The sequence below is a fragment of the Penicillium paradoxum genome (genome assembly GCF_028828445.1).
Source record: "Penicillium paradoxum strain IBT 22861 chromosome Unknown utg000002l_segment0_segment0, whole genome shotgun sequence".
In the NCBI taxonomy this organism is placed as follows: Eukaryota; Fungi; Ascomycota; class Eurotiomycetes; order Eurotiales; family Aspergillaceae; genus Penicillium; species Penicillium paradoxum.
The window spans coordinates 3169484-3195449 of record NW_026643180.1 but is presented as its reverse complement, the minus strand read 5'-3'; the positions used below and the strand labels follow the sequence as shown (position 1 = coordinate 3195449).

Here is a 25966-nt window from a genome sequence, read left to right as displayed (position 1 = left end):
CATTGTCTCCAACCGCCCTACACAAATCCACACAAATTGACAATTCGCTGAAAATCATATGGTACATCAACAGACATATTCACAGCGGAGCTTGCAAGACCTGTATCGGGCCACATGCACCAGGAGCAAGGGTAAAGTAAAAAAAGATGAAGATAAATCGCGATATGGCCGGCGCGAAGAACAAAAATAGGCAAATAAAACAAAAGACATTAAAGACAGCTGGGTATAGCAACAATTCTTTCGATGAAAATAAGATCAAAACGCCAGCCTCGAAGCAAATCGGAGAGGTTGAGGGGTTTTAGAGCGAAAGGGGGACATTAAAGGGCTGGGACACTGGGGTTGGGCTGGCGCAGAGAGTTGAACAGATACTCTGGGGGCAAGCGCTGCATATCAGAAGGTCGGTCAGTGCCAAAGGTCTGAGGGGCAGCTGCGTAACCCTGGCGGCGGCGCTGCACCTTGTTCAGGATGACACCGGCCAGGACGATGAGGAAGACGCAGCCGAGAGCACAGCAGAAGGCTACCAAGACTGCGATGCCATTGGAGTGATGTTTTGCTAAAAAGATCAGTTTGGATTCCGGTCAAAGAGATAGGTCTGGTAAACTCACTGTCCTTGGTGTAAGGATTTTTCTTCTCCGAGAAGAACTTCGACATGCTGCCCGGTGTGCCATCTGCTTGCTGGGAAAGAATGAACGGAGTGACATCGCTCCCATTGTAGAGTGCTGCCGATGCATGACCAAAGCCCGGGATCAGGAGGGAACCAATAATTAACAACGTCTGGTCGTTATTCAACAGGGAGGCATCAGAATGATCATGGCGAACAGGAAGAACCTCTAAGCCACGAATGACCGTGCCTTCGGAGAACAGACTCGCGGGAGACTGGAACTTCTTGGAGTCGTCGTAGCTCATGAAGAAGGCTGAACCATTTGTGGCAGTACCTCCGATCCAGAACTTCGACATGTCTGCACTAGCGGGAGTGAAAGCAGTGACATTTCCAGGGATTTCAGACTGGGAAGCGCCAGAGAAGGCTGACCAGGAGTCAGATTTCACATTGTAGACAGCAATTGAGGTCTGGTTGCCACCGACTCGCAGGTCACCAATAGCCATCAATTTGTTTTGGCTGGCCCACTTGAGTTCCATCACCGTACCACTGAGGGACGTGCCAGGGTGAGTCCACTCGCCGGTGGTGGGATCCACAGAACAAACCGAATTACAGGGAAACTGGCCGACCGCTTCGAAATTTCCTCCGAAGTAGACATCAGATGAGCCCGGTCGATTGACAATAGCATTGACAGCTACGTCTGAGCCCGAGAACTTTGGTTGGGTCTCTGAGAACTCGTTTTTGACAAGGTCAAAAACCACAAGGCCACCTAGTGTGGAATGGCCAAGATTTCCAGTAATGTTTCCACCCGCATAAAGGGTGTCATTGTGTACAAGCATTGAAATAAATGTTGAGTTAGTATCGACGCCTTGTGGCAGACCTGAGATGGTCTGATCGGTGCCGTTGTGGATGGCAATATTTTCAATCATCGATCCATTGCTACTAGCGGCGGTGAAATGTCCACCGTAGATGGTAAGATTGCGATCTGAATCGGTGTCATAAGCACCAGTGATCAGACCGGTACTCGGGTTTTTGCGGTTGACCTTCATTGACAGAGGGATGAGTTGCAGGTTCTCGTCAAAGTCTAGCAGCGACACCGCACCACCAGCGATGATACCGTTAGTGGCAAGATTACCAGCCAAGATGAGGGTATTGTTGTGGGAAGCAACAGCTGAAAGTTGACCACCGAATTGCATCTGTGTGACATTGAGGTTCTGGAGCCAGTCCTTGTGGGAAGGGACCCAGATGGCAAACCCAGCCACAGAAACAGCGGGTTTGCCGTTGGACGCAATGATTTGGTCAAAGTCTCCGCTCACGGCAATTATGGTTTCGTTGATAGCTGTCGATGCATTCAACGCAACAGGCCAAATTGAGTTGACAGGACCGTTCAGTCCTGCGCCCAGAGGTGACCACTTCTTCGAAGAGAATGAGTATGCTGCAACGTGTTCGAGGCCATCCGCGCCACCATCTGAGGTATCGGTGAAGCGACCTCCAACATATAGGAGATCATCGTGGGTAGACATTGCCAGTACTGGATAATTAAGTCCAGAGCCAGGCATTGCGGTGATAGCGCCGTCCCTGATCGACATGATGTTGTGGATCTTGCTATCAGAGAAATTACCAGCGACATAAATCACATCATCATGCTCCTTGATAACTGTGATTGTTGCATTGTGGTTGAGCGAAGTCCCCGCCTTGTTGATGTCCGACTTTGTGAGATCTGTGGTGTCAGTCTTGGATGAAGTTGGATCATAGTCATAGAGCCCATTGAGGCCACCAGTGCTAGAGAGCAGTTCAAAGCGAACACGAGACGCCACAATCGTAATATCACCTTGACCGTCCTTGGCTCGCAGAGTAACCTTGGGCCGGAAGGAGTCACTGTTGGCGTCGACGTAGCCAGTGTAGAAAGTGTCTTCCTTATCGTAGTAGTTGGTTTGATAGAGATATGACGGACCTGGTTGGTCAGAGTCAGAGCCGCTCGTAAGAGTAGCCGTGACGTTGACAATACCCCGCGAACTGCAAGAGTTGTCCTGGATGCAGCCGGGTGTATATACCTTGATCTTATAGTTGCCGGACTTTTTCAGGTCAGGCTCGAATGTGACACTTGTAGTAGACGCATCAGAGTCGGTCACTTTTGCAGACACATACCCAGACTCGACGGTCCAAGAGCCGGTGCGCCTTGACTGGGCAGGATATTCAATCCCTGCGCAGGTGGGTTCGTTGTATTGATCGATGGCATAAGTTAGGATTTGATCCTGAAAAACTTGGATGCCGTTCAGGCCAGCTCCCTGTCCATACCAATCAAGAACTTCGATTTGAAGTCCCTGCATGCCAACGGGGTTAACCATAGTGAATTCACGGTACTTTTCACTAGGGTTGCTAGAAAGCGGGCAATACGAGTCACAGTTGGCTTTGTGTCCCGATTCGTCAGTGTACGTCAAATTCATGATGCCATTGTCGGGGAGAGCTCGAAGTAAAAAGGCCTTGGTACCGCGTCCATCCAAATGAGTATTGTAGAGGCGGATCTTGGTCGGGAAAAAGTCGAAGCCGAGGTCCGCTCTCCAAAATCCCGGCGCATAATCATGCAGAAGATAGGTCTTGCCTGGAGCAGCCTCTCCACTCGTCGAGCAGATAATATTACGAGGATCAGAGTAGCCATCCAGAGGGGAATCTGAATCGGACGTGACAGTCGCATTTTGAAGGTTGAGGATCTGCCTTTCTTTTGTGGATTTAGTGCTGTTTCCTAGAGCGTCGAATGATCCTCCAAAGATGATATGGCCATTCTCAGCCTTCAAGATCGAGCTGACTGGGCCATTCAGACCATTGAATGAGAGATCAGTCCAGCCATTCTCAGGCGTCCAGGCGACTACGTTAGTGGTGTTGTCATGTGAAAATTTGCCTCCAACATAGACGCGATTGTGCTCCTGATCGCAAGTCACGGCCGCTACTGAGCCTGAGAGACCTGGCAAAGCAGTGACCTTGCTGGTATTCGGATTGAAGAGTGCAGCGCCGGGTGAGTCGACCCCGCCCAGGCTAGTGAAGTTACCACCGACAAATATTCCCGCAAAGGCCCCATTCTTTTGAATAAAGGGGCACATTGCCATAATCTGCGCGTCGGATGAGGAAAGATTTGTGAGGATGCCGTTCGGGAGCGGGGTTAAAAGGGCTTGAGTGCCATTTTGAGCAATTGATTCGGTTTGTCCCTTATACTGATAGAGAGAGACGCCATCAAAATCACCAGTGATTGATACCCGTCCCAGCGAGGTCAGGTCCAGCTCTGGAACTGAGACTGGTTCGAATGACAGGGCGTTCAGAGTCGGTAAAAGCGCGAGAAACGAGGGCCAGCCAGCCGCCGCGGGCCCAAACAATGAAGCTATCCTCATTGTCCTGGGAGCGACGACGGGCAAGGAAAGTTAAGTTTACCAGTTGGATTGGCTAAAGCGAGTGTGGGAAGTCTAGACGGGCTAGACAGGGTTGTGCTGTCCGAGGAATTCAGGGAGGCCGTTAGGCCGCAACGCGTGGAAAAGAAAAGAACGTGTAAAGAATGTGGGCATACGAGGTTTAAAAAAAAAAGTCAAAAAAGAATATCAAAAGCAAAGGAATGTAAATGAATGAATCATGCTTGAGACCGAAGGCTGAGAATCAACGACTATTGTAAAGGGAAAGGGGAAGACCTTCGTTTTCTGCCAGGGCCAATACGGCCAATACACAAATTACCCCAAGTGAAAATACGAGATTTGCACCAATGACCACTGCATCTGTCCAGCCTCCCGTCTCTCAGTGGAGTCACGATGGTTCAGATGAATGGGTTCCATGGATACACGCAAGGATGCTTATATTGAGGTGGTCTACGGAGTACCTGGTACCTCAGCTGTATACGCACGGAGGTAGACAAAAGGGATGGAATTCTGTCTCCTATCTAGGACCAGAGAGATGGTAGTTTGTAGGTCGAATGAGGATCTACCATCGTACAGCTAATTTGGTCAGATTTTAGCACCGTCCTTGTCCCCTGTGAGGCCGTATCCCAGTGATCCTGTGTACAGAGTAACGTAATAGACCAGTGTTCTTTGCTATCGTGTACCTCCATATCTACGTATATTGATCTGCTTTACAGGTTATGTCTACTCCGTATCTGTATCTGTAGATCGATCTTCAAATACTCGATTGATTGTACTCCGTAACCAACGTTTGAGCTAAGCCAAGTGGATCGGGCGCAGGAGTGTTCCAGAGCCCGTCCATTTTCGCTTAAATATAGCACTGAGCTCCACGGACTTATTATGCTTGCGTAACACATTCACACACTTCTGGGGTATCCATTGCATGTTGATGATTGCTTGGTTTGGAATCCACATTAGCTGCCAAACTCGACAGTGCGATTGGTGTACAACATATACTATTGGTATATGTGGAATAGAAGTGAGAAACTAAGAAAGCGTGCTATGTGGAACATAAGTCCCTACGGCATATACGGAGTACTCGGTAGTCACCTATTTAGATACCTATGTAATATCTACAACGTAATACATAATGGGTAATGCAGAAATATCAAAAGCACTGACATCTGTACCGAGTACTATGTAAGTTCTAGAAAATTTCCAGTTCGACATATTTGGGTTTCATCTACCACAGAGTAATTATGTGTAACAATTTCATGTCAGAAAAGGCATCTTTCATGGAGTAGGGTATTCTGGCAATTGAAACTGAACTTGCCATGGGGGGATGGATTTGCATTTAAGCATATAAATATGTAATTGCTTCTACTCTGTACATCGTCTGACTCTCTATCTCGTGAGAAACTGGTGCAATTCCTTATAGATCTACCCAACTCTTCTATATTCAAAGGAATCCTCTAGATCTGATTAGAACAATCAACAATGATTCAGGAAGATACGTCTACGTGCTAAGATGGACAGATAATTTTTGCCGCCTCAGGCATATACGCTAATCTCTTTCTGGCGAAAGTGGCCTCCCTGCCGCGCGCGCCTCAACGCGAACTCCAGAAACTGAAATCTTAAAGCTTTCAACCCCAGTTCGTCCTTATCTCTCACCTCCCTTCCTCATATCTTTGCGCAGGAATTTTGATCCTCTAAATTGTGGATTTTTCTTCTTCAACTGCTGCGATCCTACATACCCAAGCTCCATCATGTAAGATCCTTCGCAGCGGTCCTCATGCCCGGGACTGACCATCATATAGGGAGAGCTTTGACAACATCTACCTAGACCTCTCGAAACAGCCGGGAAAATGCAAGCTGGCTGAGAGTGGTTTGGGCTGGCGTCCATCTGGTGGCGGCGACACCTTTACCCTGGACAGCAGCAACATCGGCGCAGCCCAGTGGAGTCGTGCTGCGAAAGGGTTTGAGCTGAAGATCCTGTCGCGTTCATCTGGAGTGATCCAACTGGATGGATTCGACCAAGAAGTATGTCTTACCAAACATATTGCCACCATTGGCCTGCAAACTAATCAAATTTACTATCCAAAAAGGACTTTGAGCGATTGAGCAAGGCATTCAAGATCTGGTACGGCATCAACGTGGAGACCCGCGAGCATGCCCTACGAGGATGGAATTGGGGCAAGGCAGAATTTACAAAGGCAGAGCTGGCTTTTAACGTCCAAAACCGACCCGCCTTCGAGGTCCCATATTCAGAAATCTCAAACACCAACCTGGCGGGAAGAAATGAGGTCGCCGTCGAGTTCGCACTCCCCACCGGCGATGGAAACGATGCGGCTGTAAAGCCTGGAAGCACAAGGAGCCGGGGTCGCAAGGCCGCCGCAGGCCCGGACGAGCTCGTCGAAATGCGATTCTACATTCCCGGAACGGCGATGAAAAAGGAGAAGTCAGAGGGCGCTGAGGGTGAGGAAGAAGACAAAAACGATGAAGATGCGGAGGAGCAGAATGCAGCCAACCTGTTTTACGAGACTCTAATGGACAAGGCCGAGATCGGAGACGTTGCTGGTGACACTTTTGCTACTTTCCTGGATGTTCTTCATCTCACGCCCAGAGGTCGCTTCGATATCGACATGTACGAATCATCCTTCCGGTTGCGCGGAAAGACATACGACTACAAGATCCAATATTCGGCCATCAAGAAGTTCTTCTTACTCCCCAAGAATGACGATACCCACACACTTATTGTGCTTGGCCTCGATCCTCCCCTGCGACAGGGCCAGACCCGTTATCCTTTCCTGGTCATGCAGTTGAAGCTGGACGAGGAGATCAGTCTTGAGATGAATATGACAGAGTTCGTTTTTTCTCTCGGATCTTGTTGTTTTACTCGCTAATAATCTGTTAGGGACATCTTGCAAAGCCAATACAAGGACAAATTGCAGCCGCACTACGAAGAGCCAATTCACCAAGTAGTGACCAAGGTCTTCCGTGGCTTGTCTGGAAAGAAGGTTATCATGCCTTCTAAGGACTTCCTCAGGTCAGTTGCCTGCCAGCTCTTATGGTACAATACATGAGAAGTTTAGCTAACATTTCTACAGCCACCACGGCCACCATGGCGTCAAGTGCTCAATCAAGGCTAACGAAGGTCTTCTATACTTCCTGGATAAGAGTCTCATGTTCGTCCCCAAGCCCGCGACCTACATCCAAATGGAGAACATCGCGATTGTCACGATGTCGCGTGTCGGAGGCGCTGTTTCCGCCAGTCGAACCTTTGATATCGCCGTTAGCCTAAAGGGTGGCTTGGGCGAACACCAATTCAGCAACATCAACCGGTAAGTTCCCCCAAGTTCCTTTTCGTCCTCATTGCAAATAACGTCCATTCTGACGTGAACAGCGAGGAGCAAAAATCCCTCGAGGACTTCTTCAAGGCTAAGAATATTCGCATCAAAAACGAGATGGCTGAAGAGGTATATATTCTACTGTCGATGATATCTTTATCCCTATGCTCATTACCTTCTAGGCTGCTGGCCTTATTGCTGCCGCTCTTGACAACGATGCCATGGGTTCCAGCGATGACGAAGTACGCGCCGACCGTGGATCAGCTGATGAAGATGAGGAATCCGTCGACGAAGACTTTGCTGGCTCTTCAGAATCCGATGTGGCGGAGGAATTCGACTCGGACCACGAGAGCAGTGGTGATAGTGATGAGGAGATGGGCGATGCATCTGATGGCGAAGGGGACAACCAGGACGATGAGCGGCCGAAGAAGAAGAGCAAAACGGCGCCATAGATGTAGTATGCCAATATCCCAAGAGTCTATCACATACCGTTTATATGTTGTATCATGTACGGAATCCCCCAAAGTGGAGCTCACGTGAGAGATGATTGGGCGACACATGTGCCAACCCCCTGATCTCAGGAGAACCGATATCTGGCAAGTACTCCGTGCACGTACATATGCACCTGGAGCTCAGGCTTCTGCGCGGGTGAAAAAAAAATTCCACATTCCTCACTGAAAATAGCACTGCAGTCTTGATTGCCAGCGCTGCAGTCAAAATCCCGAGGAATTTGGACCGGAGGACTTACTCCGTAGATACAAACTACCTAGGTAGTAGAGTAGAAGCCCGACATCAACAAATAGCCGGTAGAAGCAAGAAATGTAATATTGACAGATAAGTTTGCGACGAGTCTCATAATTAAAGGACTAAGAGACTAGTAGACTGTTTTCTTTTTTTTCCTTTATATACACATCAGGTGTTCTACGCGGGTCGATCCAAACCAACTCCAGAATAGCTGGGCCCGACAGCACTTCCCCCCCTTTCTTTCCCAGACTGGCAGAGTCAACTCCTTCTCTCCATCCTTCTCTTCTCTCTTTTCATTTCTCCCGTTTGTGTTGATTTCGAATTTCTCTTCTGGTCCCTCGCTACTGGCTATTTTGCTCAAACCCCCTTTTTTTTGACTTAATCCAGTTTCAGGTACCGTCCCCTCTCCTCCCCGAATTTTCCCCCCTATCGCGACAATTTAACCCCACTGGAGATCAAGAAAGGCGATTGACAACATTCATCATCTAGGGTATCTTAATTCGCAGTTCTCAACATCCTATAGCTTCGAGCTTTCGCCATGTGTAAGCTAGCCCCGCGGAAAGAAGATTTAATCTCGAATCACTCCACAGAGCAGGTGCTGATACGTTTTTGAAGCTTCTCCTCCTCCGACCAGCTCTCCGGTCGCGTCTCCCGTCATGTCCCGGGATTCTCCCACTCCCAACAACGGCGCCGATTCACCATTTGTCGAGCGCAGCAACCCCATGGGCTCCGGCGTCGCCCAGACCGTCTCTTCCCGCGACCCCAAGGCCGCAGCTCAGGCCGCCACTGACATGAAGAACATCGTCCGCCGCAAGTTGACTGGCTACGTCGGTTTCGCCAACCTGCCCAACCAGTGGCACCGCAAGAGTGTCCGCAAGGGCTTCAACTTCAATGTCATGGTGGTTGGTAAGTTCGACCACTCGAGATAACCCCATGAATCATGCTGATATCCAAAAGGTGAATCTGGCCTCGGAAAGTCCACTCTTGTGAACACTCTATTCAACACCTCTCTTTACCCTCCCAAGGAGCGCACCGGCCCCAATGCCGATATCATCCCCAAGACCGTGTCCATCCAGTCGACCAGCGCCGATATTGAGGAGAATGGCGTGCGTCTCCGCCTGAGCGTGATTGATACCCCCGGATTCGGCGACTTTGTCAACAACGACGACTCGTGGCGCCCAATTGTTGAGAACATTGAGCAGCGCTACGATACCTACCTCGAGGCCGAGAACAAGGTCAACCGCAGCAACATTGTCGACAACCGCATCCATGCATGCGTCTACTTCATTCAGCCTACCGGCCATTCTCTGAAGCCCCTGGATATCGAGGTGATGCGCCGCCTGCACACCAAGGTCAACTTGATCCCTGTCATTGCCAAGGCTGATACCTTGACCGACGAGGAGGTTACTCTTTTCAAGCAGCGTGTATGTTTTTTTTAAAAAAGCTTGGTTGAATTCTGTTCAAAATTTGAATACTGACATATCTAGATCCTCGCCGATATCGCAGCACACTCCATCCAGATCTTCGAGGGTCCCCGCTACGAGCTTGATGACGAGGAGACCATTGCAGAGAACCAGGAGATTATGTCCAAGGTTCCCTTCGCCGTTGTTGGTGCCAACTCCGAGGTCAACACTGCCGACGGCCGCTGCGTCCGTGGCCGTAGCTACCCCTGGGGTATCATCGAGGTGGACAACGAGGAGCACTGCGACTTCGTCAAGCTGCGCCAGATGCTGATCCGCACCCACATGGAGGAGCTCAAGGAGCACACCAACAACTTCCTGTACGAGAACTACCGTTCCGATAAGCTCACCTTGATGGGTGTTGCCCAGGACCACAGCGTCTTCAAGGAGGTCAACCCCGCTGTCAAGCAGGAGGAGGAGCGCGCCCTCCACGAGCAGAAGCTGGCCAAGATGGAAGCCGAAATGAAGATGGTCTTCCAGCAGAAGGTTGCCGAAAAAGAAAGCAAGCTCAAGCAGAGCGAAGACGAACTCTATGCCCGACATCGCGAGATGAAGGACCAGCTCGATCGCCAACGTGGAGAGCTCGAGGAAAAGAAGGGTCGTCTCGAGACCGGACGTCCTATCGAAGAGAAGGGCAAGCGCAAGGGCTTCTCACTTCGTTAATGCCCACGTTTTCGCCATTGCTTTTGCCTCTACGACAGGCACTTAACTGATTCCAACTCTCGTTCCCTTCATATTTTCCTTACACTTGTCACCCCCATCACACTCCCTTACCATCCCATAACGCAACTGTTTCCTCACTGGATGGGCCCACGCACCGAAAAAGAATGGTCTTTTTTTTTTCTTCTTCTTCTTACCGATTGATTGATAATACGATCCTGCGAGGGTCAGCTTGGGACCTTTCACTTCTTGTGATGTACTTTTTGCTACGCCATATCTTGTTTTGCCGCTATTCTGTGTGCCCTATTACCCGCTCATTTCGTTGTTTTTTCTTAGTCTTTGGGACATTGGGTTGTTCGCCGCCTGTCCGTGTGTTTAGTCAATTCAGCGCTTCAGCTTTAGATTTTTGCCGTTGAGTAGACTTGCGTAGTGCCTTGGATGTATGTAAGACGGTGTCGAGGATCTCTGTCGATCATTGGACATTGTTACGGACTAGAGAATGTTAGCTACCTGGGGTTACACCCTGTAGGGGCTACATACCTTTGCCTGTCTTGGTTGTGCCGGCAAAGAAGTCGATCTCGGAAGATTCTAAGCGCGCTGAGAAGCGCGATCAGCGGGTGTTCCTGGATCTCCATTCGTACTTTCCCAACAGTATGTTATGCGCCCAAACATATATGTTGTATCCATGCAGGCAGATATCCTTAGCACATACCTAGGCGCAAGGCCTACATAATGTGCCCATCCTTGATCTTCATTATTTACCCATTCCGTTGGCAGGGTGACTTGATCGTACCGGTTAGCTCCCAGAGATAGAATTGAATACTATGAAATAGCCGGGCTGGCTAGCTCCGAGTCATGCGATGACCAACGACCTGCCTATTAGAGAATTAGTCCATCTAACCCATCAGGAATGAAAAAGGGTTGATGGCGGCTGTTCGGAGAGTATATTTTTAGGGGATATCGTCATACTCTTCAACAGATCTATGTCCGGTTGCTATCACATGCAGTATGACTCAAACGGTTCGCATGGGGCCCACCGAGACTGATGCGATTGATTCTCCAAAAGCTGAAACCCAAAGAGTCATTGCCACAGGCTCCACCCCCAAGCCTCGATTCCTGGGCGGGTTTGCCGCCCATCGCGATCTATGCCAATACTTACCCACTTTACACGGAAAAAAAAGAAAAAAAATTTGTCTGGTGCCAGGGATTCCCTGGATGAATGGTAGCATATTATTGATGGATAGTAACTTTTTGGCTGGGGGGAATATTCTCAACGTCGTCTCAGCGGAACTGACTGTCGACTCCCGAAATGAAACAAAAGACTCGCAGGCTCGCTATGGTAGAACAATCACAAAACAAATAGATCCGAGAACACATGCAATCTTCATCCCCAGAGCGAGTCCACATCGACGGCCTTGAATCGTGAGACCATGAAGCCGGGACTGCAGTTGGATTCCCAGTCTTGGTCGAACCCGGAGTCCGGGTTGTGTGGGTTGAACGAGGGCTTCTGTCCGTCGGTGGAAGCCATGGAGAAGCGACGGGCCTGGTCTTCCGGACCGGGTGATTCGGCATCGCTGTCACCGCAGGGACATGTTGAGGTTGTGCGGGAGCCGGGGGTGGTGCAGGGGCAGATGCCTAGGAAGCGGTCACAGGGGACACACTTGTAGTATGCGCGGCTGGAGACTTGGTTGTTGTCCTGGCTTGTGGAGAGACGGACGCCGGGGAGACCGCATTGAGGGCATTTCCAGCCTTGGGAAGGACCGTCCATTGGTTGGTAAGTCATGATGGAGAGAGGATGTGTTGTTGTATGTATGGACTAGAAGGGATGGTTAGTGAGGTTGTATATAGAAGAGAGATGGGAGGTTGAACATACAATGTGAAGAGTAATGATCCGAGGTACCTGAGGTAGTGGATAGAGTGTGTATAGAGTGTATAGAGTGTATAGAGTGTATAGAATGTATAATTCGCTTGTGAAAAGTATGGTCGTGAATTCCGGGGAACACCCTCGCCTTATAAAGATCGGGAGAGGCAGTAGATCATCATGACGTTGTGCCCCCCGGGCCGGTCCACGTCAGGAGCAGCGAAACCAAGAAAAACCATAAAAAACCATAAAAAAAATAAAGAAAAACCCTCAGATCAAATGATCTGCCCTTTGCTCGAAATCACGTAAAATCACGTAAAAAAAAAGCCAAAGTATGGGGGAGCCCCGTTCTAGAACGCGCAGGTGATCTACGAACAACAGCCACGATTGGAGGAGGCGAGTACACCGCAGCCAGCCGAGGTGGTTAGGTAATATCGCGCAACTGCAGTCAAGTGACCCTGGAAACCTTTACGTTTCCTTTGATCTGATTGGCCAGAAGGGCACTCGTGATTGAGGGATATTCTCCAATTTCCACGGGGGGTCCCCCGCATTCGAGCATTTTTTCTGCAAGGTTTCTCCAGGTTTGCGTCGCCTGAGATCCAGGTACCGGAGACTCCGTAGACGAGGCAGGAAGAGCTACGGAGTACCTATGTACCTCTCCCTACTTCGTCCCCGTGGATCAGGAGTCATCCGCTGAAAGGAGCTGAAATCTCGTAAACTCAAGAATCAATCGTAATCCTTGGCATTCCAGCGCAGAATTTTTCGTAACAGGGGCCGAAATGGCGTCATGAGTGGAAACGGCCCTGGATTCTGAGGCCATTCGGCATAACGTGTCGCATCTCATTGAGCCTATTCGGCGATCAGGCCGGCTCCTCGGACGAATCAGATGACCCGGACGATCAGGTGATGGCCCTTTTCTCAGGGGGAATTCATTTCGATCTGACTCAACTAAAATAGAACGGGCCGTTGCCACTCCCAACAAAAACAACAAAAAAAAAAAACAACCAGGCACATGGAGGTTCAACTTCAGGACACAACGAGGGCCGATTCTAGCTGGGACTGGAATGTCCTCGGCACTCTGCCCAGGCCTAGGTCGCATACATAATGTATGCATGACTCGGTTGTATGTTGTATACTTGTTGAATCACGACATTCTCGTGGAACGCAGAATCGTCATGTCTCATATCTCGCCATCGAATCGTGTAGTTGGTCTTTCACTTCTCGCTCATTCTCTCGCACGATGCCATTCTCTCGTGCGATGATGATATCGAAGAGGCAAGGAAGGCATCCGTCCTGATCCGATGGTCCACTCGGTTGTGCCAACTGTCGTCAACAGAGTCCACGCATACGTCAATGCTGTGCTGACAGGCGGTGGAGCCAGGACTGTCTTTGGATTCCAGCTTGAAGGTATCGGCAACTGGTTTCATGTGGCAAGATGCCATTCCCTGAACAGGCAATATCGGGATTGCCGTGCCGACTGTAGCACTCATCCCAGATCTGTCATTCTTTGCAGGTGGTGTGCGATACACTACCCCAGGAATAGAGAGTATAAAAAAACGAACTGTTTTCTTGACAACTACAATATACCTTCATGGATGAATTACATCGTATGCCTATGATTGCTCCTGCCATGTATACGATTACGACTCTGTAGAATAGGTTGCAAAACCACCCCATTCGAGAGCCATGCGTATCACGTTCATTTGTGCATGTGCAAGTCTCATAGTACTCCGTATCTATGTCAGAATACTCACTTCCAGATGCATCATATGTCAACTAGGAGCTTGGGTGGACTCGTTCAGTCCTCTCATTCTCATGCTCATGTCCAATTCCACGGTTTCACATGCCCAACTTCACACTGACACAACGTGAGCCCCTGAGATGTTTTGATATGTGATGGCCCGGGATTCCGAACAGTATATAGACCTTTGTTACTCTACTTATTGCACATATACGCATCTTGTGATATACAACTAAGTGATCCAAGGGTCCCGAGGTTGTCAGCTTTGTCACATATACATCGTCAGGGGTAATGAGATATAGCTATAGAACATATACTAACGAGAAGATATGGACAATACATGGGGATGGCATGTGCTGAATACTAAACAGAAGCTACTTCCTGACCCTCTCTCCCTACTCAGTCGTGATAGCTGAGATCCTGTACTCCGTACACATGGCCATTTTCTTGCTGAAGAAGATGATCTGATCCCCTGCCAAGCCTCAAGATGCTTCTGTTTTAGTTTATTTTCGGTAAACCCCTGCCATGGAAGCTCTGGCGAGATCGTGTGTACCTGGCTACAGGAGGAAGGACAGGCGATGCGAGATGTACGCATATGACGTCATTGCAATATCTCCGAGGGGAAGGAGTACGGAGGACACGCTTTGACCCTTGCTGCCAATGGAATATGAGATATACCTACATACCTACTAGGGAGCATCGACTCTCAAGACATACAGGGGGGACTATAAGATGGGGACAAAGCGAAGAGTAACGATCAGAGAGTAAGATTCGCAAAAGCTTTGCATTCTACATCAATTATTTGTCTTTCTGCCGCTTCGATTCATCTTATGCGAGAGGGAACGCTCTATTGGACTATGCTCATTAGCGCGGTATTCTCGCATAGAACTAAAGATCGACTGGAAATCCTGCCCATGTACTCCGTACGGAATACTCTGTCCTCCGTAGATTCCTTGACTGGGGATTGGCACTAGATTGGATCAACGGATGACACGTTTTGGCCTGGATATTGTGGTGTCATTACTCCGTACTGCCGGCGGGGTTGCAAGCTGGAGAGAGTCCTTAGCGTGGACCTAGGCCTTGAGTCTGTTGGAGTGCGAGTTAATCTATTTAGCCCGGAGCTGCAGCGACGTGCGGGGGAATGATGTCTTCAGTGATGATGATCTCAAGATTTGCGCGTTGTTCGAGATGCAGCTGGGGGTGATCGTCTGGTGGTATGAGGGGAAGGGGAGAAAAGGTCAAACGATGAGGTATCTTTTCCCTTCTACGAGGCAGAGAGCAACGTGTCTCCCCTTAAAACCACGAGACTGGGTTGGAGCTGGGCTTACTTGCATGTAAGGTTACTACAGAGTAGATGCACAGCAAATACGGCCCGGCGAGGCTGGAGGTACATAGAGTCCATAAGATCCAGGCTAGATGGCCACGCCATCTTGGGCCAACATATACGACGATGTAGGAGTTATCTGGTGCATCCAACTCTTCTAAAACTAATGCAGTGAAACAATAGACACGGAGATTGGATGGCCATTTCGATTGACCAAACAAGGTGTGAGCATTTTTGCTATGATACATACACATTTGAGATCCATCCTGCTCCGGAAGCGACTGGCCCCAACAAAACAAAGCACGCCTGCATCAAAGGAAATAACGAAAGAAAAAGCCACGTGGACAATGCGAGCCTACCAGGCTTCGGTGTCGAAGTTCTCAACCCCGAAGTAGGAGGCAACAACAGTGCGATCCGAGAACTTGCGTCCAGCCAGCGCCTTGAGAGCGTTGGTGGCTGACTCGGTGGTATCGTATTTGATGTAAATCTTTCCAGCGCCGTGTCCGCGGCGAGGGATCTTGATTCCTATGAGGTTTCCGAATTTGGCGCATTCTTCGCCAACATCTTCCAGGATCTCTTCATAGTCTTCGTCATTAAGAAGCTCGTCAAGAGTGACCATGTTGAGGAGCTGCAGAACCTGAGTAGTCTCAAGATCCTGGGAGGTGGTCTTGGCAAACATCTGCATGGCGTTGACTCCCATATCCAGACCGGAAGCTTGAGTGGTTCCAATGCTGGCGCGGACAACCTTGAGGTGGCGGTCGCCCAGCTCCATACCGTTCAATCCTTCAACGGCAATGGGCGTGGCGGCGGGGTCGGCGTATTCACAGAAAGCAATTCCCTGGGAACGTTAGCTATAAGAAATCAGAGGAGAGGGAAACAGGTCAGACTAACCCGAGACTCATCTGTAGCAGCATCCTTCACCAAAACAAATGACTTCAACTCGCCGAATGACTTCAGAAGCATTGTGACAGGGTCCTCGGGGATGTATGAAGGGATATTAGAAACGCAGATCTTGTTAGGGGAATCAGGGACCTCGCCCAGCACAACACCCTCCTGGAGTTGCTGGTCTGCGCTACCGTTGGGCACAATGTAGTCCTTTGGTCGTCGCACTTCAAGCCCCTTGTCGCCACTCTCTGGCATGCTAATTCCATCGAAAGCCAGCGCAACCGTTGCGTCGTTCGGCTCCTTGAACTCCAAGAGCGCAAATGTTTTATCTTCGGAAATCTGGGCGGAGATGCAGGGGTCGACACTGTGAATAACGTTGAGACCATTCAATTGAAGGTTGAAGAAGGCAATGACTGCATCACCCGAGACGCCGGAGGGAATGTTGTGAGCGAAAAGGCGCTTGGACTGGCGGGAGTTGGACGGCTTGAGAGCAGCATTGTCGCTATCACCGGTGGGAGGGTTCAACAGGTCCTTCATACGGCTTGGGTCCAGCGGCTGTTGACGTGGAGCTCCGGGAAGAGGGAACATCCCTGACAAAGTTAGAAAATTCGACTAGCGGAAGGGCCACGAATACATACCTGAGAGCTTTGCTTGTTCGGCCGTAACATTCTCGTATCCAGGAGGCTTGATATCCCACTGAGTCAAACGGCGCTTGCGGGTCAACACTGAAGGCACATCTGTCAGATCAGGAGTAGGCTCCTTGCGCCGCGGGGGCGTGGCGCTGCGCTTGCGCTCTCTTCTCTCGCGGTCTCCACGGTCTCCCCGATCACCACGGTCACCACCTCCACGTTCACCACCTCCACGCCCACCACGTCTGTCATCAAACAAGTCTCGGCGAGGTCTGTCGTCGAAATCGCGTCGTCGGCGATCACCACGGTCACCACCGCTGCGTTCAGCGCGGTCACCTCGGTCCCACTCTCGATCATCACGGCGGCCAGAGTAGCGGTCTTCGCGCTCACGGGCACGGTAATCGCGGCTGCTCGAGTAGGTGTTCACCTCGCGCTCCCGACGGGAGTCGCCCCGGGATCCATGGTGAGGTGAGCGAGACCGGCGTCTCTCACCGCGATCAGCCCGATCGCCTCGTTCGGCTCCACGTTCGGCTCCGCGTTCAGCTCCGCGTTCAGCTCCCCGTTCAGCTCCTCGTTCAGCTCCCCGTTCAGCTCCACGTTCGGTGCCTCGCTCGGCTCTGTCGCCTCGGTCTCGGTCGCGTCGCTCGTCGCGCTAGAATTGGGGTTAATTGCCATGGTCGCAACCAAGCTTTAGCTAGTACTTACGAAATAATCGCGGGAACGTCCAGAGTCTGAAGCAAATTAGTAGTGTAACTGTAATAATTAGCGAAAATTCTTACCTCTGGATGAGTAGGTATCGCCGTTCATGTTGAGCTTGGATGGAGAAATGAAGCTTTGTCGCCAGTGAAGGGGAAAACTCCATGACCCAGAGCTGCAGGCGGTGATGTTCTTACCGCCATATCGGTGGCCCATTTGGCGGCAGAAAAAGAGCAATCATGAAGACATCGAGTCCACCGTCGCAGCTCATTTGCTACAGATTTTCAAAATGGCATCATGTACCTTGTCGGAGTGGCGCAAGCTGCCCGTGAGTTTAAGTGAGCTTTGTATCAATACTACTCTCAGATGCGGCCAGTCATTCAGGTTTGTTCGGCCACGATCTTCCATATCAGAGCACACTGACTGATCTTCTGTAGATGGCAACATCTCCCCGAGAGCGAGGAATGGCGATGTGTTCTTTATGGACAATTCCTATCCTTAAAGCAAGATTCAAACTGCTTGTATTATCGATCCGTGAACTCTCTTTCCCAAACATCGGATAACGACCACCTTGTCCGCATTATCAAACATTACTTCAACCTGACCCCAAATCTGAGCGAACTATACTCGCAATGGTCGTTGCAAGACCCCAATTTCAAGAAGAAGGCTGCGCAGTTTACTGGAATCCGAATTCTTCGCCAAGATGCCTGGGAAGCACTGGTATCCTTTATCTGCAGCAGCAACAATAATATTGCCCGAATCTCACAAATGGTAGAGAAACTATGCATACATTATGGGAAGCCGGTGGCCACAATCGAAGGGCGTGCATATCATGATTTTCCTCCTCCAGAAGCTTTGACTGGCAAGAACGTTGAGGGCAATCTCCGCAACTTAGGGTTTGGATATCGAGCTAAATACATCTATCAAACTGCGCTCATGGTATCTAATCGGGAGAAAGGCTGGCTAGACAGTTTGAGCAACCCCGAGTGTCCGGCATTTGGTGTTGAGATCAAACCCGGCGGCGAGATGAGACCAGAAGGGCGAGAGGGATATCGCGAAGCCCATGAAAAACTGCTCGAGTTACAGGGAGTCGGTCCCAAGGTTTCTGATTGTGTCAGTTTAATGGGATTAGGCTGGGGAGAATCTGTGCCCGTTGATACTCATGGTGAGATCTCTTGATGCAATCTATGCTTATATCTCTGACTATCTATGACAGTATGGCAAATTGCACAGCGAGACTACCGATTTGGGAAAAGCTCCAACAAAAGTCTGAACAAGACGACCTATGACGCTGTTGCCAATCACTTCCGCAAACTTTGGGGCCAGGAGGCTGGATGGGCTCATAGCGTGCTCTTCACTGCGGACCTGCGTACCTTTGCAGACAAACTTGCCGCAACCAAGAAGGTCAATGTGAAGGTGAAAGAAGAGGAGTCCGATGTTAAAATCGAGACGAAAGTAACAACCGCTATCTCTCTAAAGGCGCCCAAGGAGGAAGATGCCGACGTCAAGGTCAAGATTGAGGATATGGATGATGCCAAGAAACCTAATGGCAAGAGGCGAAAGGGAGCTGAAGACATCGTGCCTGTTGCTCAAACAACAGAGACACGGAGAATGTCCAAGCGACTACGGCGCTGAGCGTAGCATGTCGAGTAATAGTGCGACTGTAAAACTTACTTCATGAGACTTATTTTACTGTATACTAAAGATGCTACTTCAAGGGACGGATGTACAATTGACGTTAGGTTCCAATGTGATGAAAATTTTTGCATTCAATAAATATTCTTAGCTAGATCAATGAACAATGCCTATAACCGTAGTTAGTATAACGGTCAAGTAAATCATAACACGAGGTATGAGATAGAGATAGAAGTTGATCAGAAGTCCAGGTAGATCATCGAGAGAGTGTCCGAAAACACTAACTCTGACATAAGAGGTACCAGAAAATAAAGTATAAACAAATGTGTTGTATCATCACGGTGAAAAAGAAGATTTGGAAAATTGAATGCCGAGCAAAAAAGAAAGTTGGTACTGACCTGATATTGACGGTGGCGAGAGCATGAAAGGTTAGTCGACTGAACAGTATACTACAGCTTGCACTCAGGTTGAACCAGAAAACATAAATTCCAGTCAACTCAAGTGCAAAACTGAGATTGTTGGTTGTTGAAGGTGGGAACGAAAGAGAAAGAGGAAGGAGATGAAGTTTTCCTAAAAGAATGGAAATAAGCGAAGACCATCACGTGACCCCACACAGGCCCCATCCTCTCCCGTCCACACTCTTCTCGACCTTCGATCTTTCATCCACGCCGACAACCGACAGATTTCCTCCGGACACATCACCAAATCAAAATGGGTCGTCTTCACAGCAAGGGCAAGGGCATCGCCTCTTCCGCACTCCCCTACTCTCGCGCCGCCCCCGCGTGGCTCAAGACCACCCCCGAGCAGGTTGTTGACCACATCTGCAAGCTCGCCAAGAAGGGTGCCACTCCTTCCCAGATTGGTGTTGTCCTCCGTGACTCCCACGGTGTTGCCCAGGTCAAGATTGTTACTGGTATGGATTTCTGGAAAAATGCGAAACCGGCAATTGGAGGATCAAAATTTGCTAACAATTTTGCGCAGGTAACAAGATCCTCCGTATCTTGAAGTCCAGCGGTACGACTCCCCACGCTCGCATAATTACATCCGTCGGGTGAAGAGAGCGAACAATTTGCGTGGAAAAGATTCTCAGGTTCGGTAAAAGAACCGTTAATCTCGAAGCGCAATGCTCGACTCTCTCCCCGACACTGGTTGCCGAAATGCACCAGCAATTAAGCCTCTGCTTGGTCAAGAACATCTAGACTGACAGAGAGATTGGAATACAGGCCTCGCTCCCGAACTCCCCGAGGACCTTTACTTCCTGATCAAGAAGGTAAAGAAAATTTTTCCCTTATCGCTTGGGTCTCCACCCGTGCAGATTATGCTAATCTTGCAATAATCTAGGCCGTCGCTGTCCGCAAGCACCTTGAGCGTAACCGCAAGGACAAGGACTCCAAGTTCCGCCTGATTCTCATCGAGTCCCGCATCCACCGTCTGTCCCGCTACTACAAGACCGTCGGTGTCCTGCCCCCCACCTGGCGCTACGAGAGCGCCACTGCCTCCACCCTTGTCGCATAAACGAACTATTGGGAGGATGTGTGGTTGACGGAGGGAACCCATCGGATCGTCGTGATCGTCGTATCTGGGGGTTTTATCTTTTAGATACAACAAAAAAGGATTACGATTATTTGATACCCTTTTCACGAATGCTCTAGATGCTTTTAGTAATTGTAGGTTCGGATCGCGCCTCAGAGGTAAACCATGACTCGTATACCCACGGGGCTGCTCTTTCTCAATTGAGGCTTGCTCTTTGTACTGGACTACGCACTCGAAGGTTGTTCCAAGCTCCGTTCTTGACTGTCTTCTACATCTTCAGTGCCTATTTATACTTCTCCCAGTCAACAGTTTGCCCCTTGCTTCTCCTAAAAGCTGTCCACTATTCGGTCATGGAATTATCTACTATGTCTACCACCTCTCTGGCCGTGATTACTGGCTTATCGGGTCAATTCATGTCTATGAAAGGAAACCGGAAGCGATATTCCTCCAATCCGTGCTCTCGAAGCTGAAGCTGGTTATAAGCTACATGCGTTTCCTGCGCTTTGTTCCAGAGTTCTCCTGGCTCATAGTCTCCAATGATTCTCTCATCCCAGTGACGAGCTTTCGCTCCCGCAACCTGACGATATTCATCAATGATATCCTCGATCTGCCACCCTTGTAGTCGGCGGAACCAGCCAACGACGCACCCGGTTCCTGTGCTATGTGGGTTCTTAGAAAGTGAAACAGCAAGCATGTCATTGGGAAAGGTTGAATCCACCTTTCCTTGGTTACAATGCATCAACACCGGCTGATTATCGGTGTTGATGAGCTTGATCAAGACCTCAGAGAGAGAGAGAGGCTAAGCTCTTCAATTGTCGCCTCGTCCATGGCAACCTTTGGGGTATAGACCTTGATCCCCCTCGCGATTATGAAGTCTTTCTCGGGGCTCTGGTATGGCTTATCAACAAGTTTCCTGTATCCATATATTAGAGGAAGATAGTCAGATAGAAACACAATGTACTTACAAGATGGTCTTCATGCCCATTCAATATCCTTGAACATGAAAGCTAGCAGACAATCTCTCATCCCACTGCTGGGTCATTTCAACCACCTTGACGCTTTTTCCACCCCCATAGAGCGTCTCCCTTCCAATACCACGCGATGGTTTTGATGAAGGAGATCCTGCCGAGCCCACGCCTTGCGGGCATACAGACGTAGGCCTCGGCCAATGCTAGCAAATATGGGGGTTGGAACACAAATGAATTCAACGATCTAGGCCGCCGCAAACAAAAGTTAGTTGGGGTTCAGCCCTAAAAATGAGGTTTGCTCTAGCGCTGCTGTATGACTTTTATCCACGAATTTAGACATTAGCTATTGGCAACTCTTATCCAAGCTCTGCACACTAAAGAGAGTTATCTGTCTGATGGATGATAGAACTAGGTACGGGCTCCCAACAGGCCCTTGCCTGACGATGACGTTGGTCTATCTAGTGCCCAATCGGATTAGGGTTATGGTAATGGCCATTGCGATCGTTGTTGTCGACTCCTTGGTTAGACTAATGAGATGATTCTAGCTAAATGCGTTTCTCTATAGGTTATCTTGGAATGCTAATGGCATATGTACATGCAATCCGATCCAGTCTGGTTGTTTTGAAACATGATTGTGAAATGGGGAATGTGAGAGCTCGTTGAGCGCAAAGTAATAAAACCAGGTTGAAGCGCTAACAAGTCATGTAATATGTCCAACATAAGATACATAGGTTCTTAAAGAGAAGTAATCACTCACACTTTACTTCAGCCTCGGTTTTAACCTCCCTCGCAACAGCATTACAAAGCTCAACTTTAACCCCAGCCGCCAATAAGATATGGATCCAAAGGCGCTGAGTATCACTCAGACGATCATTCTCGGACTTAACTTCGGCAAACATCACCGTCCTCGTTCCGTAATTCCAAAGGAACAAGTCTGGGATGCCCCCACCGCGCTGCTGATATTCCTGCGCCATGACCTTGCAAATAGTAGCAAGCGCTTCACCTCGGAAACACTGCACGATCTCAATCAAGTCATCTAGATCGAAAGACCAGTCAAGCCCAACAGCGCAGGGCTGGGCCTCTCCCTCACGCGCATGGATCTCACGGACAATCCTCTCCGCTTCACCGTTGGTGATCTCCACTAGCCGATGATTGATCTCCGATGCGCGAGAAGGGTAGAAAACATCGGTGTGGAGATCGAGCGGACACGTCTGGAAGGCAGTCTGGAAGACATTGGGCACATAGGTGAATAAGATATCGTAGAAGAGGTAGCCAAACTGCGTGCAGCGTCAGCATATGGTTTATGTTTAGGATACCCAGTGTTGTTCGTTACTGGTAAGACTCACTAATGTCCGCACAATCCCACTCTCAGAGTGGTACCCCTTCCAACCCTGATCGCGGTACCAGCTCAGACACATGCTCTCCACCCTACACTCGCCGCCTTCCCTCTCATCAACCCAGATAGTCGCTTTTCCTTTCCGAGGCGAGTCCCCCGTATCAATACGGATACCTTCGATCGTCCGCTCAGCCGGTTTTCCGAGCATAACATGTCCGAAATCATGCTGTTCCCGTTTCACCACTCTGAGCGCCTTTTCTAGCTTCGTAATCCGCTTCTGTAGGTCATAATGGAAGATCAAATGACACAACGGATCTTCCAGCCCATTCTCACATGTTCGCAGCGCAACTCTCTTCCAATGTTTGCGTTGAACCTCTTCGCTGCGACCCTCAGCAGGTGTAAGTGCCCACATATAGTGTTCCTCCAACAACGCCTTGCGCTGATACCAAGCCCCGCGCCGGGCAGCGTGGAAGAGACGCTGGCCGAGAAGCTCTTCTAGCACCTCGTGTTCCCGTTTATGCTCCTTGAACCGACCTAGCGGGTGGAGGCTCTTGTGGATGATTCTTGTAAGCACCCACGCGGGCGAGAACCGACGTAGATAAGCGCCCTCTCCGCTTTCATAGATGCTGTCTTCTTTCCTCTGCTCCTGCTCGACTAGCTCTTTCCATCGTGGATGGGATTTATTGGCAAGATCGAGGATCTGCTGAAGGGACTCGGTTGTGATTGGGCCGTTGAATTCCAGAATGTTATCGATGGCGAATTGGGTTTGTATGGCTGATTCGAATTCCAATAGTGCTTCTCTAGATGAGAAGATGGAATTCGAGCGACAGACAATATACTCCGGGAAGTTTCTTTTAGACATCTTGGCTAGGATAATTGTTGTAAGAGACTTTTCGGTCCACTCTGTCGAGCGATAGAAGACCAGATGCACTCGTTCGAAGAGAGCACGGGGTATTGGTGAGATCCTGATGCATCCACCTGTGTAGTCTAAGATCTTCTGTGTGAAATAACTGTCTCTGTTGTTCGCATCCTTGAGTCCTGTTTGGGTCTGGCTTGCCTCGCGTAGAGCTGCCAGCAGCTCTTTCTTACTCTTGCCTTGAACCTTGGCCTCCTTTGCAAAGACTTTGAGTTCTTCTAGTAATAGAAGTGATGACGCCTCCTCCAGCGTTGTGATATTTTCTATTCCCTCTGCAAATCTGAACGTATCTCCCAGTTCTGAACCAGGCAGGCTCCGGCTCTGCTGTAAGTCCTTGGCAACTGAGAACAAATCGGAGATATCGGAGTAGTAGTTCAGTCGGTTGATACGGTGCCAGGCGGAGGTCTTGCGGAGGAACAGTCGAACATATCTGTTTCATAATCAATATCAACTGTGATTCATGGCGATTTACAAGAAAACATACAGATACTGGGATTCGTAAGACAGCTTTCGCCACTGGGCAAATATTTCCATTTCGGCCTCGTTAAATAGATGCGATTCCTCATCCAGCACAGTTTCCAGTGCCAGGTTGAACGCATCCACGTAGATAGAGCTTTTGCCTTTCTGCCAAACTCCATCTCGTAGCCTCACATGTAATCCCAACTCAGAATCATGCTGCGAAGCCTCGTACTCCTCAATCGCGTCTTCGTCGGTCTTGATCAGAGGTAGAGAAGTCTCTAGATCTGTTTGGCTATTCGGGATATGCTCTAAATCGTCTGCAGCGGGCATCTCAGCCACTGTAACCGAAGGACTCGGGCTCGGACTCGGCGGTGGTTTAATCTCTGCATCTGTATCACTAGTGTTCCCCTTCTCAGAAGCCCGTCGGCGTTTCGCAGGACGCTGCGTATCCCAGAAGTTCAGTAATGACATATTCACTCAGGTCCATGAATGAAACCAATCCCAGCAAGTCCCGTCCCCAAGTCTGACCACACCCGAACAACGTGTCTCGCGAACATGCAAACACGAGATCACGTGCCAACTATAACCCCATTGGGCCCGTTTGACATGTTTGCATATGACATCGACAAGAAACCAAGTCAAACGCCAAAGGAACTAAGCAAAGCAATCAGAAAATGAAAGAAAAGAGAGAAGCAAGGCTATCTGCACGCACCTCCCAAATCTCCTGAGATCCCTAGATTATAAGAATGGCCTTACCAGTAAGCCCCTCTCTCTCCCTCACAGCGGATCGACACAGAGCTCCACAGCCTCCGCTCCGCAAGCATTCGCCGATTCCACTATCATTCTTGCGTCTCCCGCATTTCTCCCTCGCACCAGATACACATTATACTTTCCAAGCTCTCAATTAACGTGTCTCAGCCTTCCAACCTCGCGATCTCAGATCCACCTACCTCAGCCCCCACCTCAGCTTCCACCACCGCACCCCAACCTAAGCCCACATCCGCATCCGCAATGGGCGAGACAAACGGCAGCTCTAGCACGCCTCTTGGCGATTTAAACAATATCTCCGCAGGCCAGGTTCGCCCCGGCGGTGCGCCCGCACGGGTCTACCTCAATGAGAAGGTCGTGCCGTATCTGCTTGACGGGATGAAGTCTGTTGCGCGGGACCAGTGAGTGAAGCGTCATGGCTAGCTAGCCTTTTTGATACTACATCTCTGGATGGCTTGACTAATCTATATTGCTTTTGTTTCGCCAGACCTGCCAACCCTCTCCGCGTGCTCGGCGAGTTCCTGCTCCAAAAGAGCAATGAGGTAGAGGGCGAGACCAAGAAGGACGCGGAGTAAAAGAGCAAGAGGATTATTGGGCGTTGGATGGTGCTTGATCAACTGGCCGGAGTTGGATTTTTCTTTCTCTTTTCTCTCTTTTTCTTGGCTCTTGTCCTTCGAGACACTCATGGGTTTTATTCTAAAAGCATGCGTTGGGTCGTCAGCTACCTTGATGTATACTATGACGTTCACCATTTGATACCCCCACCGGTCAATATCTATAACTATCTTCCCATTAGACTCTGCTGTGTTGTTTTCACTAGTGGAATTGAAATAAACTAAAATCTTCGTGTAAACGGACAAGTACGTAGACAGGACACGACCAACGAGTTATCGAGTTTAAGTCCAGCGATATACACACAGAAAGAACAGACGATATGCCAAAGAGCGTGAGGGCCTCCGGGAATATAAAAAAAAGCATATAGACGTCAACAAAGCTAACAGATTGAGCTCCGAGGAAGTGAAGCGCATT

At 49.5% G+C, this 25966-nt stretch overlaps 10 protein-coding genes across 10 annotated transcripts; 5 read left to right on the top strand and 5 right to left on the bottom strand.

Moving 5' to 3' along the window:
* Window positions 1–317: 317 nt before the first annotated feature.
* N7457_001146 (uncharacterized protein) lies at window positions 318–3981 on the bottom strand (the record flags this gene model as incomplete). Its single annotated transcript, XM_057172192.1, has 2 exons — window positions 318–553; window positions 606–3981. 2 exons carry the CDS (start codon window positions 3979–3981, stop codon window positions 318–320), a joined length of 3612 nt encoding a protein of 1203 aa, XP_057036095.1.
* Window positions 3982–5125: 1144 nt separating this feature from the next.
* Window positions 5126–7774, top strand: N7457_001145 (FACT complex subunit POB3; the record flags this gene model as incomplete). The annotated part of the gene is made up of 7 exons (XM_057172191.1): window positions 5126–5175; window positions 5793–6015; window positions 6081–6838; window positions 6890–7021; window positions 7083–7316; window positions 7379–7451; window positions 7505–7774. The coding sequence occupies 7 exons, from the start codon at window positions 5126–5128 to the stop codon at window positions 7772–7774; spliced, it is 1740 nt and encodes a 579-aa protein (XP_057036094.1).
* Window positions 7775–8604: 830 nt separating this feature from the next.
* Window positions 8605–10189, top strand: aspB (septin AspB; the record flags this gene model as incomplete). Its single annotated transcript, XM_057172190.1, has 4 exons — window positions 8605–8608; window positions 8682–8972; window positions 9024–9490; window positions 9554–10189. 4 exons carry the CDS (start codon window positions 8605–8607, stop codon window positions 10187–10189), a joined length of 1398 nt encoding a protein of 465 aa, XP_057036093.1.
* Window positions 10190–11570: 1381 nt separating this feature from the next.
* Window positions 11571–11969, bottom strand: N7457_001143 (uncharacterized protein; the record flags this gene model as incomplete). The annotated part of the gene is made up of 1 exon (XM_057172189.1): window positions 11571–11969. The coding sequence occupies one exon, from the start codon at window positions 11967–11969 to the stop codon at window positions 11571–11573; it is 399 nt and encodes a 132-aa protein (XP_057036092.1).
* A 3498-nt stretch (window positions 11970–15467) lies between these two features.
* On the bottom strand, window positions 15468–17433 carry N7457_001142 (splicing factor u2af large subunit; the record flags this gene model as incomplete). The annotated part of the gene is made up of 4 exons (XM_057172188.1): window positions 15468–15950; window positions 16004–16587; window positions 16636–17256; window positions 17406–17433. The coding sequence occupies 4 exons, from the start codon at window positions 17431–17433 to the stop codon at window positions 15468–15470; spliced, it is 1716 nt and encodes a 571-aa protein (XP_057036091.1).
* A 178-nt stretch (window positions 17434–17611) lies between these two features.
* On the top strand, window positions 17612–18957 carry N7457_001141 (8-oxoguanine glycosylase OGG1; the record flags this gene model as incomplete). Its single annotated transcript, XM_057172187.1, has 3 exons — window positions 17612–17706; window positions 17760–18487; window positions 18539–18957. The coding sequence occupies 3 exons, from the start codon at window positions 17612–17614 to the stop codon at window positions 18955–18957; spliced, it is 1242 nt and encodes a 413-aa protein (XP_057036090.1).
* Window positions 18958–19668: 711 nt separating this feature from the next.
* N7457_001140 (40S ribosomal protein uS15) lies at window positions 19669–20472 on the top strand (the record flags this gene model as incomplete). The annotated part of the gene is made up of 4 exons (XM_057172186.1): window positions 19669–19870; window positions 19939–19971; window positions 20181–20227; window positions 20299–20472. The coding sequence occupies 4 exons, from the start codon at window positions 19669–19671 to the stop codon at window positions 20470–20472; spliced, it is 456 nt and encodes a 151-aa protein (XP_057036089.1).
* A 424-nt stretch (window positions 20473–20896) lies between these two features.
* N7457_001139 (uncharacterized protein) lies at window positions 20897–21184 on the bottom strand (the record flags this gene model as incomplete). Its single annotated transcript, XM_057172185.1, has 1 exon — window positions 20897–21184. One exon carries the CDS (start codon window positions 21182–21184, stop codon window positions 20897–20899), a length of 288 nt encoding a protein of 95 aa, XP_057036088.1.
* A 1023-nt stretch (window positions 21185–22207) lies between these two features.
* On the bottom strand, window positions 22208–24640 carry N7457_001138 (fanconi-associated nuclease 1; the record flags this gene model as incomplete). The annotated part of the gene is made up of 3 exons (XM_057172184.1): window positions 22208–22735; window positions 22805–24140; window positions 24195–24640. The coding sequence occupies 3 exons, from the start codon at window positions 24638–24640 to the stop codon at window positions 22208–22210; spliced, it is 2310 nt and encodes a 769-aa protein (XP_057036087.1).
* Window positions 24641–24915: 275 nt separating this feature from the next.
* Window positions 24916–25512, top strand: N7457_001137 (DPY30/SDC1 family protein; the record flags this gene model as incomplete). Its single annotated transcript, XM_057172183.1, has 3 exons — window positions 24916–24927; window positions 24953–25338; window positions 25425–25512. The coding sequence occupies 3 exons, from the start codon at window positions 24916–24918 to the stop codon at window positions 25510–25512; spliced, it is 486 nt and encodes a 161-aa protein (XP_057036086.1).
* Between the last annotated feature and the right edge of the window lie 454 nt (window positions 25513–25966).